At 43.3% G+C, this 18,449-nt stretch overlaps 1 protein-coding gene across 2 annotated transcripts in view; it reads left to right on the top strand.

Annotated features, from left to right (window-relative positions):
• Positions 1–18,449, top strand: part of Klhl2 (kelch like family member 2) — a 110,950-nt gene that overhangs the window by 60,145 nt on the left and 32,356 nt on the right. For both annotated transcript variants that reach the window (XM_036209381.1, XM_036209380.1), the window contains exon 5: positions 5,866–6,028. In XM_036209381.1, coding sequence (XP_036065274.1) covers positions 5,866–6,028 — 163 coding nt within the window. The remainder of the gene's footprint in view (positions 1–5,865; positions 6,029–18,449) is intronic.

Here is an 18,449-nt window from a genome sequence, read left to right as displayed (position 1 = left end):
GCTTCCAGGCCTGTTGGCTTACATAGTTCAGTCTCTTTGAGTTCAAGGCTAACCTTATCTAAATAGTGAGCTCCAGGCAGCTGGAGCTAGATTGTAAAACTGTGTCTCAAAAAATACATCAAAATAAGTATTTTTTAGAAAAGGATATCATACTGTATATTCTGCTTAGAAATTAGGTGTTTTTTTTTTTAAATTATATGTCATATAGGATTGTGGCAGAGGCTTAGGGGCAGGGTGCTTTGTGACATCTTCATGAAGGTGATCAGTTAGCTCAAGGAGTGGTCACTATGGTGGTAGCTGGAGTAAGAAAAAGGATTTTGAGGTTAGGGCCAAAAAAAATGTCACATGCAAATATATTCCTAAAAATCATGTGTACAAGTCTGATTAAGAAGTACTCCCAATTGTATCCGTTTTATAAGGCAGCAACAGATTGATTTCCATTCAGGTGGATTGATTTCGGAGGCATGTAGGTATCCATCTAGGACCTGAGAGTCCAGCAGGGATAAAACAGCCCTATATAAATTATACTCCTTAGGGAGACAGTCAACACAGGGACCAATACCTAAGAATGATTTGGTCACACAGTAGAAATGTTGTTAGGAACTGGAAGGGACCAAGCTGGTGGTGGCAATGCTGGGTTCACGTGGGCCTCAGTACTGTCAGAATCGAGCAGAAGGAGAAGCCGTAGGAAGGAACAGCCTCGGTTCACTTCACAGTTCTCCCTGAGATTCACATACCCGAGGGGCGTGTCTTGGCTCTGAGAATGTGGCCTTCCTCCGGATACACACTCTGAGATGTGATCACTGTGTCGCTCCGATCTGCAGGAAATCCCGGTTACTTTCCTTGATGATTCAGGATATACTGTGGATCTTACCGTGCTGTGGGGCTATTTCTCTCGGTCTCGGGGCTCATACCACCAAAGCTTGAGTAAACGGAAAGTTTCTGTTAGTTAAGTGAGAGGTGTCTGGGAGCTTAGTGCGGCGGCGGTATAATTCCACTTCCGTCTGAGATGTGACTGGGGCTGACGATGTGGCTCAGTGAGCGCTTCATACCAGGCATGAAGTTCTCCATTTGAGCCCACCTCTCCCTCTCCTCCCCACCAAAACATGTTTCATTACTCAGCTGTTTCTTTAATCTGCAAGTTCAGAAAAATGAATTTTAGAAAGATAAATCTTTATTTTTTGATCTTTTATTAACTTTTTTTTTTGAGATAGTGTCTTCACTGTGTAGCTCTGGCTGGCCTGGAATTCAGAGATCTGCCTGCTTCTGTCTCCCGAGTGCTGAGGTGAAAGGCGTTTGCTGCCATGCTTGGCCATGACAAGTTTAACAAATGTGAAAATTCTTAGGTGTTCAAGGTGGCACATGCCTGTAATCTTCCTCCTTGAGGATGCTGCAGCAGGAGGATGACAAGTTTGAGGCCGATAAGGACAATGTAGTGAGATCCTTCCTCAAAAGATAAAGAAAGAAACCTTTTTTTTTTAAATTTCTGGTGTTTCTTGTCTTGTAACCAGTAGTACAGTGTACCTGATTCAGAAGAAAATAAGCTCCTGTATGATGAATGCCATGTGCCCTTTTATTGACATGTTAAATCACAACAAACACTGAAAGATTATATAGTAAATTTCATCTTACAAATCCAGTGTTGTACAGGATTCTACCAGGTTCTGTATTGTGAATCCCAATAAGTTTTTAATTCATTTCTCTATATTGGCTTAGTTTTTGCTTAAATGCACTTATGTAAGAATGTTTATGTAATTAAAATAAAGAGATGGTAACCTTTAAAATGCATTCCTGGTACTTTATATTTTTAATGTAATACTTTATTAATTCTAAGAGAATTTCATACAGTGTATCTTGACCATATTCCTTGCATTGCCCCTGACTGCTCCTGGATTTATCCCCACTTCCCATGCCCTCCCAACTTTGTGTCCTTTTTTATTTAATTACCCATTGAGCCATATTGGCACACAACAGCAAAGATTTTTAATTGTGTGTGTGTGTGTGTGTGTGTGTGTGTGTGTGTGTGTGTGTATACACCCATGCGTGGGCACATAGGCCTATGTGTGGGTATCTATGGAGTCCAGAAGAGTGTGTTGGATCCCCTGGAACCATTGTGAGCTACCCATCATGGGTACTAGGAACTAAATTCCAGTCTTCCGGAGGAGCAGGCATTCTTAACCATTGAGCCATCTCTCCAGCCCCTGTTTACATTGTGAACCATGAACACAGAGTGTCTATGCACTGTCTGAAGCAGTTACCCCATTTTGGTTTAATATTACTCACATGATAGGCTTGGCTTGTCCCCGTATCATATGTATGGCCTTAGGTGAGTTACACACCTTCTCCAGGGAGCTGTATTAACTTCTGTATAATAACACCGACAGTGAGGCATTATTGGCGTCTGGTACTTAGCCCTCTGCTTTCCTTGGTACTCTGTGAACGGATGTTACTGTGAGAATGATTTTATTGAAGTGATTGTGTTTGGGATATTTAGAAATTATGCAAATACTTCCATTATGGTACCTAGAGATGGGACTAAAGGTGTTAGAATGGTCAGCCAAAGAGTTGGTTGGTCAACTATGTCATATCCTCCACTTTCCATTGCATGGTTATATGGCGTAGACATTCTCTTCAACCCCGCTTGAGTTTGGGTTCTTTGTGTGAAAAACTGGAAGCTTGATTGGTTAGGTCCCAAGGTACACAATCATAGGCTCTCAGCTAACTGAGTAATTCTGGTAATGGGGTGTGGTTCATTTGATTTTGTCTTGTTTTAAGCAGCTATTTAACTGACTCAAAGCTAAGTAGGTGTGGCCCTAGCTCCTTTCCTGTTGGTGTCATGAGTGGCTGATGGTCACCAGGTGTCATATTAGTGAACAGGGACAGGAATCATTTGTTTGTTTTGAGGCTGTGTGTAATTAATTACATAATTATGAGTTCTTTCAGTTTGGTCCCAGTAAAATTACATCACAAAACAAGGGCAATTTTGAAGAATTTAGTAGGGAGATAAAAATAGTAGTAAATGTTTTATCTAGTTGACTCACATGTATGACGTGTGTTCACCAAGCCTGAAAACAATGAACTCATTGTTCTATCCAGTAAGAAGAATCTGGATAGTTCCTCCTCAGAACATCTTTCCTACCTCTGCTCTCAAGCACTTGGGGAGACTTGCCCTTCTGTAATTTTAATGAATTTCATTCTTCTCATAAGCTCGCGCTGGACTTCTTAGTGATTGAATTAAAATCAGCAAAGCAGAGTAAGTAAAAATGTAATGGACTGGAGAGAAGGCCCGGCAGTTAAGAAGGGCTTGCTGTACATTCATGAGGATGGGAGTATGGATTCCAGGATCCCTGGAACAAGCCAGATGTCTAGTGTCTGCCTGTACCCCCACACACTTCTTTACAAAGTTTTTAAAGCCTGCACCAGCACTAGCTGCTTTCTTGGATAGTTGTACACATGTGTGCATGGGTATAATGTCCGTTAGAATGTATATACTGTTGCAGAACTTATATCATCAGAGAATATATTATAGGCAGTCTCATTTGTATAGGTGTTTATTTTATTTTATTTTATTTTGTTTTTGTCCCTTGTAATGACTGCAAGGTGTTCCGTTGAATAGATGGTGACAGTTACTTAGGCAGTCTCCGTGTGTGATTCAGGCCCCCACCTCCAGCTTCCACTTTTACCCACTGTCACACTGAAGTGGGGAGACTGGGCACGTGTTAGTGAGTCAGTAGGTTCAGTTGCTGAGTCAGAGGGTATATGCCTTGGCACTTATGGTTGAAATGAACAGAGTGTTCTTCATCTAAGTTCACTCCATCTGTACCCCCACCAGCGGTGGGTAAGCAAGCCTGTTTCTCCTTGTCCACATTTGCATCTTGTGTGCGGTGTTATCACTACCATGGAACCTACTGAAAAGCACCGAGTCATTGCTGAGGAAGTGCCAAATAGATGTTTAACTGTAGAAATTCCAAAGAGTAAATATGACACCGAAGACCACTTTCTAAGCTATGAGTGTTTGCCAAATTAAATGGCTGCGTTAAGTGTCTTGGAGTGTTTTTTTTAACGTTGCTTCGGAGCACAATTACACCAGCTTAGAAAATCCTTCCAGTGTGAACGTGATCAACAAATTAAAGCCTTCCATGGAGAATCATTCTCATAATGTGGGGAACCACACTCTACACAGCATTCAAAAGACTTTCTTTACATGTTATTTACTTGTTGGCTTTCTTCTGTTATCTCCCACCTGGCCTGGATGTGGTGTACCTGTGGGGTACATATTTCTCCTTCCCGTTTTAGCTGTCCCCTTGAGAGTGTTCATTTGGGAGACTTACCTGCCCATCTTCCCCTCTAGGCTTAGAATGCTGCTTAGGTATCAGCTGCCCGCCCTTTTTGGATTCTCATCTTGGGTGAGGACCTCCTCATAATTAACCCTTCATTCACCTTCAGTCCTGTTAGTTGCTACTGCTTGTGTGTAACGTCTGTATATACGTGCACACACACAGCCTTCCCATCTCAGAGTGAAAGCCTTGACGCTTCATGTGTGAGAGTAAGGGTGGGTAGCTTATGGTTCTCCACCAAAGACACATGTTCTTTCTTCTGCAGATTGAAGTCTTTTTACCTAGACATGGGAAAAATCATTAAGAGATAGATGTCCATAAACACCTTTTGTTCTTGGGCTGCAGTATAGTGCACATTAAAGTAATAATTTTTTTATTTGCACTCACTCTACTATTGAGCTACACTCCAGCCTTTCCAAAGTAACCCCGAAGGAACGTAGAAGGTTATTTGTCATGCTAATGTAGTCTCTTCTAAAATGGACTGTTATTCTAACAGTTGATTTGGGAGGGGGGGGGAATGAGAGGTAGATGACCTTCATAAGAACAGCAGGAATTCAAGACTTTTTAAATGAGTTTTTACTCCTTAATTTGACTTTCAAATGTGGTCGTTAACACGCAAACATCTTAATTTATTTACAGAGAAAAATGTTTCCATTATTGACCCATTTGAAAGGGGTTGAAGTGACGGTGGTAGTAGTATTTACGGCGATGATTATAGTTAAGTCCCCCAGACTAACGTGATTAATATTAAATTGCTTGGAGTTACTTAAGCACAAAGACATTTAAAAACTACTAGGCAATTACCTCCTAGTCATTACTTCTTAGCATGTATGTTACATTCTAGAGAAATTGTCTGCTTGTAGCTTGAGATTTACATTGAATTTAAAATTGTTTGGTGCATGTCCACCTGCACCCCTGTCATCCAGGGAAACAGGCTGTTGTGTTAGTCAAACAAGAGAATTTTGAGCCGTCTGTGAGATGCAGTTTTCTGGTGTTCTGTATCTCTCCACCAACCCACCATGTCGGTGACTGCTTGCACGAAGGGAACAAAAGCGTTTGTGCTGCACCACAGCACCCCCTAGCGTCCTAGTCACTTGTGCTTAAGAACCTAAAGGAGGACTGCAGAGATGGCTCTGCTCAGACCTGAGGCCTGAATTCCATCCTCAGAATCCATGTAAAGGTGGAAGGCGAGAATTGACTCCCCAAGTTAGTCCTTTTACCTCCACACACAGGCTGTGGCACACATGACCCCAACACATAGCGCATATGCACACACTAACAAACAAAATTGAAGAAGTTCGATAGTGAATGTTTTATGTTTATCAGATGAACCATTCATAGAATCCTGTGTGATATCTCCTATATGATGGAGACCTGTGAAAGGTCCTGGGGAAATGATGGAGAATGTGAGGAATCACCATCGTTTTCACAACTATTGCATCTGTTTGTGTGGGGTCTGTGGCTGGACCCGCAGCGGGAAGAGGGTGGCCGCCCATGGTCGCCTAAGTGTTTCGCTTCTGTGTTCCAGGTCCTCCTCCCAGCAGCTGGCCTGCTACAGTTACAGGACGTGAAGAAGACGTGCTGTGAATTCTTAGAATCCCAGCTTCACCCTGTCAACTGCTTAGGAATCCGGGCTTTTGCTGATATGCACGCATGCACAGACCTCCTGAATAAGGCCAACACGTATGCAGGCAAGTGTCACAAGCCTCAGGCAGGGTTTGAGACCGGCGGGAAGCAAACCCCTGAGATCGCTGTGATTCCACAGTGGTCTGTGGAAAGTCAGTCAGGCTTCCGGATCTGGCTGTTATAAAATCATAAAATTTTAGAATGATAGAACTGCAAAATTGAAACATGGTCTTAAAATTCTGAATTTGACAGTAACTGTCGGGCTGGGGATGGGCATGGAGAACACTTGCCTAGTAGGCATGGAGCCGTGGGTTTGATTCTCTAGCACCACAGAAACTGGGAGCGATGGTTAAATCCATACAGTCCCAGCATTTGGGAGGCTGGGGATGGAGGACCAGGGCTTTAAGGCCATCCTTGTATACATAGTGAGTTTGAGCCCAGCCTGGGATACATGAGACTGTCTCAAAAAATGACACAAAGTGAAAGGCATTGGGACTGAAGGACAGGATAGCTTGTTTATGTAAACATTGAATCCTTAAGTATCCTTTCAACTGCATAAGCATATGAGAAAATATATGCATGCTCGATTAAATAATTTTACCTTTGTAATGTTTTATACCTTTTCTGCTGTATCCATGGAAACAATTTTGTGTCCTAAAAATCTTCAAAGTAGTGAGATCTTGAGGTGTGTAGGACCCAATTATGGCCTCTCTGAAGACATGGTGCCTTGATTGCCTGTTCTGTCAGCTGAGGTGCACCTGTGACTGCTCTGCAGTCTGCTCAGACTCTTCATCTAGAGAGGGGAGATTGTCGTCAGGCCCTTGGATGGAGCTGAGGTCACAAAGGGAGCTTGTAATCTTCCTTTGAGTTTATAAACATTAAAAATGCATGTTCATATGGTTACCAGGAAGCTTCATATTTTTTTAAACCATCTTTCTGGAAACAGCCTGACAGAAACGGTGAGTTCCCCTGTCTGCTTAAGTAGGAGCAGCCCTCCAGAAGCTTTCACAGGGCTTTCCTTTTTTGTTATTTGAGACTAGGTTTTACAGTGTCCTCTAGGCTGGCCTCAGACTGCAGCCATCCGACCTCAGCTTCCAAGACTGCTGGGGTTATGAGTACCTGACATCACTCCTGGCTTACAAGAGCCTTGTTTGTTTACTTTGTTTATTGATGCGTGGTGTTCTACCTGCACGTCTGTGTACCCACGACCTGTGTGCAGTGCCCGTGGAGGCTAGGTGAAGGCATCGGAACCCCTTGGAACTGAAGTTACAGGTGGTTGTGAGCTGCAGTATGAGTGCCAGGAATTGAATCTGGGTCCTCTGGAAAAGCAGCCAGTGCTCGGAACTGCTGATCCATCTCTCCAGCACTACCCTCCCCCCCCCCCACACACCAGTATTCGGAATTGAACCCAGGACCTTGTGCCAGGCAAGCTCTCTTCCAAAGCCACATCCCTTTCTTTATATTTGTTTTTTACTGAGACAGAGTCTCACTAAATTGACGAGGGGTACCTTGTACTCATGTAGCCCAAACAGGCCTCAAACCTGGGAACCTCCTGCTTGGGACGTTCCTGCCTCAGCTTCCTCAGTAGCTGAGGTCGCAGGGGTAAATTTTAAAGCCCAGTCACCACTGCATTGCCTTCATGTGTGTGTGTGTGTGTGTGTGTGTGTGTGTGTGTGTGTGTGTGTGTGTGTGTATTTAATGTAGCCCAGACTGGCTTTAAACTTCTGACCTGATTCCTAGGATTTCAGATGAGAGCCATCATGCCCTATTATCACTACCTTTCAATACAGGCCCCATAAAACAGAGCTGTCTGAATTTCTTTGGGGGCCACCTGCTGGCCTAACTGTCCTTTATAAATTGTTTGGAGGGAAAATGTAAACTGAGTTTTAGGAAGCTGATTTAGAGATGCACTTAAGTAAGTCGAGGAGTGTCCGTCACTGACTGATGGCCAGTAAACCTTTTCCGTCGTAATGTGCAGCGTTAATTCACCGATGTGTTTCCTCTGTGTCAACAGTTCTCTTCTTCAGCCAGTCAGTCACTATTCCTCATAAATGCAGTTCCCATTAACTGCTGGATGTGGTGTCTGTGGGTTAAGTGGTTTACATTAGGACAGTGGAGGAGACCTGTGTGTGCTGGGGTAGGGTTTTTCTTGTTTACCTTTGCGTTTGTTTTATGTGTCTACAGTGATCATTGTTTAACGTGTTTCCCTGAGTTGCTGCTTGTCGATACTGTGCTTGATAAATGTTGGTTCTTAATGTGGAAGTGGGGCACTTGAGGGGAGAGTAAAGCCAGATGAAAAAGACAGTGGCTGGTGCCTGGGCTGAGCTGGGAGGGACGTGCTGCTTCCTCAGGTCAGAACCAACTCACCACTTAACTGTGTTCTCCGGAGATGCAGGCGTTTCCTTTCTTCTCCTTCTCTTACTTAAAATCACACGTTTCTGCTGGCATACTACAGAATCTAAAGGAAAATTCTATCAGAGTGGGAACATCTTCGTCTTACTTTGAAGAGTCCTTCATGATTGTCTAGATTTTTTTTTAAGGGAAAAAATGACCTTTTCTGTAAAATCACACAGAAACATGGATTCTTCATTTTTAGCATGCTATATTTTAATCCAGAGTCTAGTCTTAAAGATTATATTCCTTTTATATCATGCTTCTGACTTTTACATTTGCTTAGGTTTATAGGTAACATGTCAAAGTATCTTTTACTTTGGAAAGATAAATATGTACAAAAATAGAACAGTGCTCGAAATCCAGCCTTAAGAGCTTCAACTCGTAGATAATCTTTCAGTTGTAACCCTCTCTCCTTCTGAAAAGAGCTAGACACATAGAATGTCTCGTTATTTTGAAGAAGTTCTCATAGTTCATGCTTAACTAACTACCTGGGGAGTTCAAGGCCACTCTGACTACATGAGATCCCGTCTGAGAAGACAGAATGGAGCCGGGGAGCTGCTGAGGTAGCTCAGAGGGTAAGGGCACTTAGCACTGGAAGATGGGATCTAAGGGGCTGAGACAAGATCTCAAGCTACATGATGGAGGTAGAGAACTGCCCCTAAGTTGTCCTCTGATGCCCACATGTGTGCTGTGGCACCCCGTACAATCAATCAGCCAATCAATAAACAAATAAAATGTTTTTAAAAGAAGTCACAGTAAAATCCCATATTTCATATAATAGTATGGAGTAATGATAATAATGAAACATTTTAAGTGGAGACTTTATCATGACCTCAGTCTACTGACGTACTAGGAATATGTCAGTTTGGGGCAGTCTTCTTGTGTTTTTAGGTGATATGCGTAGTTTAAACGTTTCCCAAGTCAACGAGACCTTTGCTTTAAAGCTGTATTTTGGCAAACCAGAGATAGAAAGGAGCTGGGAATGCAGCTCATCAGTTGAGATGTGTTTTAATAATTCTAGTGAAAGAGACACTCTGGAAATTGGATTTTCATTATAAGTTGAAATATGAGCCTTTTTCAGTCTGTCTTGCCACATGGTAGTTGAATTTCAGTGATTTCAAGCAAATACAAGGGGAGAAACGTCTCCGAGTCCTAATCATATCTATCCATCACTTGACTTGCCACCCTGAAGATGAGAAACTGAACTTCGGGGAAACTGGAAGGATCGTTTTAGAGGTAGGGCACCAGCTGACATTTGGTGTTGGTGAATGTTAGCACTCCATGTTGTCAGCCCAGGGGTACTACTCCCCCTCCCCCTGGCATTGCATCACCCCCACCCCATGTTCCCACTAGACCTGCCAAATGACTATTTTTTTTTTTTTTTTTGAGATGTCTCAATATTTTACATATGCCTCTTACCTTGGTCTTAATGCGGCATTGCTTGACAACTGCGTGCTTAGAGGCAAAGGTCCTCGAGGCCACAGTCTGCAGCCCATTGGGAAGTCCTTCAGCCTCCTGACCATTGCTCTATCTTGTCACCGGCCTCGTCTCTGCACTTGCTGGCCAGGGTCAACGTCCTCCCCTCCTAGCCTCTAGGCAGCCTTGTCTTTGCCGTCTGGATTATCTTTTCCTCCTTAGTTTGTTTCTCCTGTCATCGAGTGTACTGTTGACACCACTGAAGCCCCCTTCATAATTCCTGCAGCTGCCATCCTCCTGCATGAGTTGACTTGTCACAGACTATAATTCCAGCACATCCCAGGCCTTGTTGATATTCAGAATCTTTGTGCCAACCCCCCCCCCCATTGTTTCATATTTCTTCATCAATCTGTGGTCTCCAGTCCCATTTCTCCCTGTAAAACTCACGAATGTTCTGCACCCACTGATGATTCATTTGAAAACCAGCCTCTGTTCTGGGTCTGGTGCTGCTCCAGCTGCTGTGGGTGGGAGATAAGCAGTAGGTTCCATGTGCTTTGCCCCAGCTCAGAAGGTAGCTTGTATTTGGACTATGCCTTAACTCTGTAAAAGTGGCTCTGTCTGGCTGCCTTTCTGTTTTCTCTCTGTGAGACAAGTCTACCTATGTAGATGAGGATGGCCTCAAAATTGTACCTATCTTCTTGCCTCAGCCTCCTGAGTGCTGGAATTACAGGTATGTACCATTGTTCCTGGCTAAAAGCAATTGTACAAGATTTTATTCTGCCAAAATGTTGAACTTAATTAAATTTTTGTGTCTACCCTCCTATAATTTAGGCGAGTAATCACTGCTTGGTGTAAACATCTGTCACAATAAACTACTGTCTTGAAAGAAACACCATGTTGAGTGAGTGATTTAGATAATGGTATTACCAGGCTTGGCTTTGTGATGTGCATAGGAAGGCTGATTATTTGAGGGTCTATGCAGTGTTAATTTATTAACAGTGTCTTTTTGTTTTGTTGACTTTTTGAGACAGGGTTTCTTTGTGTAGCTTTGGAGCCTGATTATTAACAGTGTCTTTAACAGATGCCTTCTGGAGAATGTGAAAGGATTCAGTCTACAGCACTTCTCAACCAAGTTCATGCCAACTTTGAATGCTGCTTCTCAAGAGAATTAGACCTTTTCAGATTGCTTGCACCCATTATGGCCCTCGCTTACGGCTTACTAACCTATACCCAAGCTCTGCTCTGCTTTGCTAGCAGTTTTTATAGCGGACTTGAGTTAGCTGTGTTCAGCCCCACCCAAACCCTCTGTGTTAATGGAACTGGTGGCAGTCATTGTGTGAGGGTTTGCTTTTTTTGTCTCCTAGAGATTGAGAATCCAGGACTCAGTGTTACCACTTGTAGGAACTGGGCAGCTATGTTCTTCTTAGTTTATTAATGAGGAAGATGAAGATGAGGTAGGCATTTATTTCCCCCAGAATGCTCTGTCTGCTGGGGCGAGCTGTTTGTAGACCCAGGTGCTAGCATCACTCACGCACGTGCTGTGTCATGCCTGGCTTTCATTCACTTATTGGTGAGCTTATTTCCTTTGTTGGAGAGACGTAAGAGAAAAAAAGTTCAACTGCTTCAGTGAGGGCAAGCCCTTGCACACACATACTCAGGAAGACTGCATATAATTACCTATTGTAGTATATGTGTCTAATATGTGTTATATAATAGTGACATAGTTCATATGGTTGGAAAGCATGCACTATTACCATCATGTTATTGGCTCCAAGGGGGGGAAAGCTCAGTAAATGCCCATAGGCTTTACTCAGTGGCCAGTGGTAAACGATTCCAGGCAGAGTAACCACTGATGTCACAGTGAAGCTGTGTGTTGTAAGCAGTGATTTGATAATGTGTGATCAAAAGGATTAGACATGATGAGGTGATAGCTGAGGTTAGTAAGAGAGTTAAGTACTAGGCTTTAAAAAAAAAAAAAACCCACGGAGCTTTTTTTTTTTAAAAAAAAAAAACCATAGTACTTTAAAAGCAATTTATTATTTTTTAAAATATGTGTAGGTGCATATCTATATGTGGGTGTGTACTATGTACTCATGAGAGCAGGTGCCTTGGGGGGCCAGAGGTGTCGGATCCCCAGGAGCTGGATTTATAGACACTTGTGAACCACCTGAAATAGGTGCTGGGAACCAAACTTGGGTCTCTGGAAGAGCAGTAAGTGTTCTTGAGCACTGAACTTTCTCTCTAGCTCCAAAATAAGCAAGATTGTAAGCAGAAGTAGAGGCACAGATCCAACTCTGAAATAATGACCTTCCTTTTCAGTCCTGCGTTTTTGGTGGCTGTGTTGAGTGTGCACATTTCTTGTAGTCTGGTGGCTGCCACTTTTTTACTGTGCCCTACTTGGAGATGTGAAGAATGCCTTCCCTGGACTTTGTGATGGATACTGGCTTTGTGTTAGGCAGGTTAATCCAGTCCTGTTTGGCCCTTCGTGGATAGTGTGTTCAGTGAGAGTCAGTAATTTAATCATGTCCGCAGACATGTAAATTGGTTATCCCATTCTGTTCCACCACACCAGACCACAGTCATTGTATTAAATCAGTTCTTCTTGGCTCTGACAAAGTATGTGAAGAAGCCCCAGAGGAAGGGCTTGTTTGGGCTCATGGCTTCAGAGGGCTCAAAGCTGTTGTCACTGGCCACATGTGTGGTGGGATAGGGCATGTCGGCAGGAGAAAGCTTCAGGAAGCAGGGAGTCAAAGAGGAAACGCCTGGGACAAGACATACCCTGTAGGGGCTGGAGAGATGGCTCAATGTTGAGAACACTGTTCTTCCAGAGGACTCATATTCATTTCTAAGAATGCACGTGCATGGTGGTTCACAACCATCTGCAACTCAAGTTCCAGGAGACCCAATACCCTTTTCAGGCTTTCCTGGGCACCAGACATGCATGTGATGCACAGACGTACATGTAGGCAAAACACACATATACATATAGTGAATAATAATTTAAAAAGAAACTTTAAAATTTCTAGCGCCCCCCCCCCATGAACCTACTTCCTCCATCTAAACTCTGCCCCCAAAGAGTACTTTGTGTTACTATGAATTAATCCATTTATGACATTAGCACCCTCCTCTCAAGAGTATCACCAGAAACAGAAACTTTATCACATCAGCTTTCAAGGACATGTTTAGATCGAAACTGTTGTAAAACCAAGTTCATTTCTGAATTCCATGGTCTGGAAAAAGCTGGTAATTGAGGTCTATGTTCATAGCCGGTATAGTAATAAAGATCTTTGGCCTTATTGTACCAAGAGTTCCCAAAGATCGGGAGTCTGTAGAACAAGGCAAGGACATCTGGGAAAATACAACGCTCTTCGTGACATTTTCAGGAGGTTTACAAGAAATGCATATTGATTTTGTTCTGTTGAATGTGACAGACAGAAGTAACGTTGGTGTTATAAGAGGCAGAAAGGTAGAGCATCAAGAATTAATGGTTGAGCCTGGAGCAGTTTCTCAGCAGTTAAGAATGCTCTGACCAGAGTTAGAGTCCTAGCATCTGTGTTGGTCAGCTCACAACTGCTTGTGTGTCCAGCTCCAGGGTATCTGATGGCCACTTCTGGCTTTTATAGGCATCAGCACACATTTGAGCTTACTCCCACAGGTGCACATAAATAAAAATATTTCTTGCTGAGTATGGTGGTGCTCACTTTAAAGGCCAACACTTTGGAAGCAGAGGCAGGTGGAGCTCTATAGAGTTTGAGGGGATCCTAGTCTACACTGACAGTTCTAGGCCAGCCAGGGCTAGTTTTTATGTACTTGGAGAGGAGGGAACCTCAGTTGAGAAAATGCCTCCGTTAGATCAAGCTGTAGTTAAACCTGTAGGGCCTTTTCTTAATTAGTGATTGGTGGGGAAGGGCCCAGCCCATTGTGGGTGGGGCCATCCCTGGGCTGGTGATCCTGGGTTCTATAAGAAGGTGGGCTGAGCAAGCCATAAGGAGCAAGCCAGCAAGCAGCGCTCCTCCATGACCTCTGCATCAGCTCCTGCCTCCACAGGTTCCTGCCCTGACTACCTTCGATAATGAACTGTGAACTGGAAGAGTAAACAAAACATACCCTTTTTTCTCCACATTGCAATGGGTCATGGTGCTTCATCACAGCAGTAGCAACCCTACTTAAGACATGACGTGCAAGGATGAACTTGAAGGAACTTCCAGTAGAAACTATTCGGGGATGATGTGCCTGTCTTACTTTTTGTTGACAGCCTAATGGAAAACTTAGAGATTACTCATACATACTATGCAGCTTGTTTCAGATGGCTTCTAAATTCCTTGGGCCACTCAGAGTTATGCCTCCTGTAATATTGCTGAGAAAGAATCAAGACGGTTTGTAAATCCAAGCTAAGGCTTGAAGAGAAGGTGGGTTGGGAGAGACAAGCAGGATCTTCACATATCTGTAAAATAAAAGAGTTCTAGGATGTGTTTTCCAACAGTGTGAGTTTGTGACATTACTGAACAGCACCTTAGAAAATAATTAAAGTGTTACATGTTATCACAATTAGTAGAGGGAGGGGTAGCGAAGTGACCCACCAGATAAAGCCCTTGCTGAACAAGCCTGACAACCTGAGTTGAACCCTGGGACACACACAGGTTGTTGGAGAGAACTGGCTCCGTAAAGTTATGATACGTGCTCAGTGACATCACACAGAGACAGGTCGGGGGTAGGGAGGAAGGAATGGGAGGAGTGGGGAAGGAGAGAGAGAAACTCTTTTAAAAGCGAGAGAAGGAAGAACAGTCTACTGGTTTAGTCATGACTTCAGTAGAACCGTCAAGGGAACGCGGGATATTGAGCAGGTGTCTGTGGCTTTGATTTTTCATTCCTCTATTGATGAGTTATGCTAGTGTCTTTTTGTAATCTTACTGGGCATTTGTGTATGATCTTTGGAGAAATGTCTGTTAACCCCCATTCATTTTTTAATCCTGTTGTATGGTATTTAGGCTATTGTTTTAGATACAGACTCAGCACATATGTGTTTTGTACATGCTTTTTCTTATTTCATGTACCATTTTATTAGGTACTTTTATATCTTTCTTGTGTATATTGTCAGAGACATATATCCCCCTTTATGTAATGAGCATATTTGATCTGTGTAACATTATGTGGCTAGCATGTTGCATATACTGGCCTGGGCCTTCCTGTTTCCTAGTTAGTTGTATTTCCTAAAGCTATTTTTATTATAGGCTTCCCTTTTAGTATGTGCAGAATGTTCTAATGCATGACTATGCTACATTTTAAACATCACTTACTGATGAACTTTGGAATAATTAAATGCTTGTAGTATGTTCTGGACTCCAGATTTGAGCCCAGGACTGTCATCTCCTAGTGCCCCCTCAACATTGTGGCAGTGAGTAACTTGGAGTATGTCATTCCCAAGTGGCCAAGTGTGCTTGTGGGAGGAGATTTGAGAATTTCTGACTGTGGAGCTGTGTGCCCATGTACCTCTAACCTCACACACAGAGACAGACAGACAGACATATATACAGGATCATGGTAAAGATTTTTAGGACGCTTTGGCCTCCATGGTTTTGTGGATTGAGGCTGGAGAGGAAATGTTCCGTCATAGCATTTTTATTTTATTAGTAGTGGTTGTAATGTGAGAGCTTCTCATGTCATGAGTTAAGCACGAGAGATAATGCATTTTGGTCAACAGCATGTAAACACGTAAGATAACAGATGGCCAGTTATCTTCCTGCCTGCCTATGGTTTCCATCAGATGTGTTTTCAGTTGATTTTTGATATCTATATATGTGCATACGCATTGAGAATTGCCGTTATTAGTTACATAAGATTGATAGTCTCTCTCAGTGTGTGTGTGTGTGTGTGTGTGTGTGTGTGTGTGTGTGTGTGCTTGCCCTATGATGAGAGTGTCACATAAACTTTAAGTATGGTTTCTTCTCAGTCAAAGCTTCTATTTGGGGGTGTGTTTGGATGTTGCATGTTTTCATAACACTTTTGTACAGCTCCTTTTGCCCTTAAAAGTTTGGTATCACTTGGTTTTCTTTAACAAATGTGGAATTAAACTTTTGTCCCTAATATGGAAGATTTGCTTTATTTAAAAATTGTTATTATTATTTGTGTATGAAGAATGTAGATGTGGGTGCATGTAGGGGTGAGAGGATGACTCCATGAAGTAGTTTCTCCCCTTCACTTTTATGTGGATTCTGGCAATTAGACGCAGGCCTTCAGATTTGTGTAAAAACACTTTTACCACCAAGCGGTGGTGATGCACACCTTTAATCCCAGCACTCGGGAGGCAGAGCCAGGCCGATCTCTGAGTTCGAGGCCAGCCTGGGCTACAGAGTGAGTTCCAGGAAAGATGCAAAGCTACACAGAGAAACCCTGATCTGAAAAACCAAAAAAACAAAACAAAACAAAACAAAACAAACAAAAACCCAAAACACTTTTACCTACTGAGCCATCCTATTGGCCCCTCTGTTTTAAATTTATTTGTATGTGTGTGTGTGTGTCCGAGTGTATGTGCCCGTGCATATGGGTGTGAGTGTGGGTGCATATGTACATGCATGGAGGTGAAGAGTACACTTCTCTCTTGCTTTCCATCTGTGCCTTTGAAGCAGAATCTCCCCCCAAATCTTGACTTATATTTTCATGGCTAGGCTGGAAGCCAGCTAACCCAGCCATCCTCCTGTCTCCCTCCTCCCCTCGGACCCGGGGTCATAGGCATTCACAGTATGCCTGGCTTGTTATGTGGGAGACAGCACCTCAAGTATGGTTCTCATGATGGTACAACAAGCACCCTTACTGCTAAGTCCTCTCTCCAGCCTCTTGCTGCACTCTGAAGAGATTACCCATAGGTGCTTTCACACAAATAGCCTTTTTTCCCTACCCCATGATGTATCCAGCCTGTCTGCAGGCTTCGTGCACACAGAGTAACTATAAATGTATCCCAGCACAAAAACTATAAACTTAGTTAAAGCATTATGAGAGAGAGAGAGGGAGAGGGAGAGAGAGAGAGAGAGTGAGTGTGTGTGTGTGTGTGTGTATGGTTTGTTAACAGTTTGTTTGCACCGTACTCAAGTGTAAACTTTGTAGATGACAATGTCATGTAGTACCATTCCAGATCATCATCATCATCATCATCATCATCATCATCAAGTAGGAGATTTGTTTTTTGTCTTATTGTTTCTAGTTACTAACCATGCTTAGCCGAAGGTCACACCAAGAACCTGTTCTTCACCAAACCTTTTATTTATTGTACAGGATTGTAAAAGGAGAGGAGAGGTAGAGCGAGGCCTCGGGGCTGGGGCTCGTAACCCCACCACCGAGGAGGCTGAGGTAGAAGGTTGCTGTGAGTTGGAGGACAGCCTGGGCTACAGAAGGAGATGGTCTCTCAAAAAATAAAAAATACGAAAATAGAAGGAAGGAGGGAGGGAAGAAGGAAGAAAAGACCAAAAAAGGAAAGAACAACAAATGAGGAGAGAGGGTAGCGAGACCCAGGCCTCCGGAGCACAGTCGACCAAGCAGAAAGCCATTGAGGGCTGGGTCAGGGATGGTGGCCTGAGGATACACAAGAGCCACCACGTTGCTTTGTGTGGTGGAGTCAGCTCCCATAAACAGGTAGTAGGCCAATGTGTGGAAGTGTGTTGCAGTGGTGACCATCAGTAAGTACTGTGATTGGATAACGTGGTCAAGATGATTTACTTGTAGCTGAAGGTCTAAGAACCTCGTGTTTATCTCCATCTATGCCTTCCAGGACTCAACCAGTCACTTGCTGCTGCCTGCCTGGCTGGGGTACCTGGTCCTGGGAAATGTGTCCCAGGTAACTTTCAGTCTAACAGTTAATGCAGCAGCAAGGCATGTCAGGAATCTGAAAGAAGACAGGCAAGCTCTAAAAAAGCAATTAGCGCCCCTTGTGTATGGTGACGCAATTTCCTGCTGTGTTCTAAAGAAAGGTTAAACACGGGGAATAGAAATGACTTCGCTGAGGAAAGATGGGTGTGGTGGGAAGTATGTAAGAATTAGAAATCCTTTTAAAGCCTGTGTATGTCTGCAAGTGGACACTTTCAACTGGAATGTTTATCTCTTTGCTTTACCTTTAGACTAACTTGTGCTTGAGACAGGGTCTTAAGCAGCCCAGGCTGGCCTCACACTTGCCGTGGTAGCCAAGGATGACTTTGAACTCATGATCTTCCTCCTGTCCTGGATGACGGGTGTCACCAGTACGCTGCCTCACCCAGCTACTAGCTTTGTTAATAGTTTTCACTGCTGCCTGTGATGCCCACAGACATACTACAGTAGCTGACTGTTCCTGCGCCCTCTTGACCCCCTAGAGACATTAGTAAAGAGTGCACGGCGGACTGAGACCTCGGGGTTTGGGATGGAGTTTACTAATGCTCTAAGTTCCAATTTATGTAACTGCTGAGGTGTTTTGTTTTTTTTTTCTTTTTTTTTTTTTTTTTAAATACACCAAGTTTGTTTTTGAATGAGTACATTTTTTTCCCCCTGATCATGAAGCAGAGATGAGGATAATATACGTAGTGGTAGCCCAGAAAGGGCTCGTTCCCTCCAGTAGCTTCATCCCTGCTGGAGAGCCTTTTCATCACTGCTGGAGTACATTTGAGAAGGACAAGGAGTCTAGCAGTCTCTTGCTCTGATTCAGACTTTAAG

Source organism: Onychomys torridus, chromosome 17, assembly GCF_903995425.1.
Source record: "Onychomys torridus chromosome 17, mOncTor1.1, whole genome shotgun sequence".
NCBI lineage: Eukaryota > Metazoa > Chordata > Mammalia > Rodentia > Cricetidae > Onychomys > Onychomys torridus.
The sequence above is the reverse complement of the archived record's forward strand: the minus strand, read 5'-3'. Positions and strand labels throughout refer to the sequence as shown.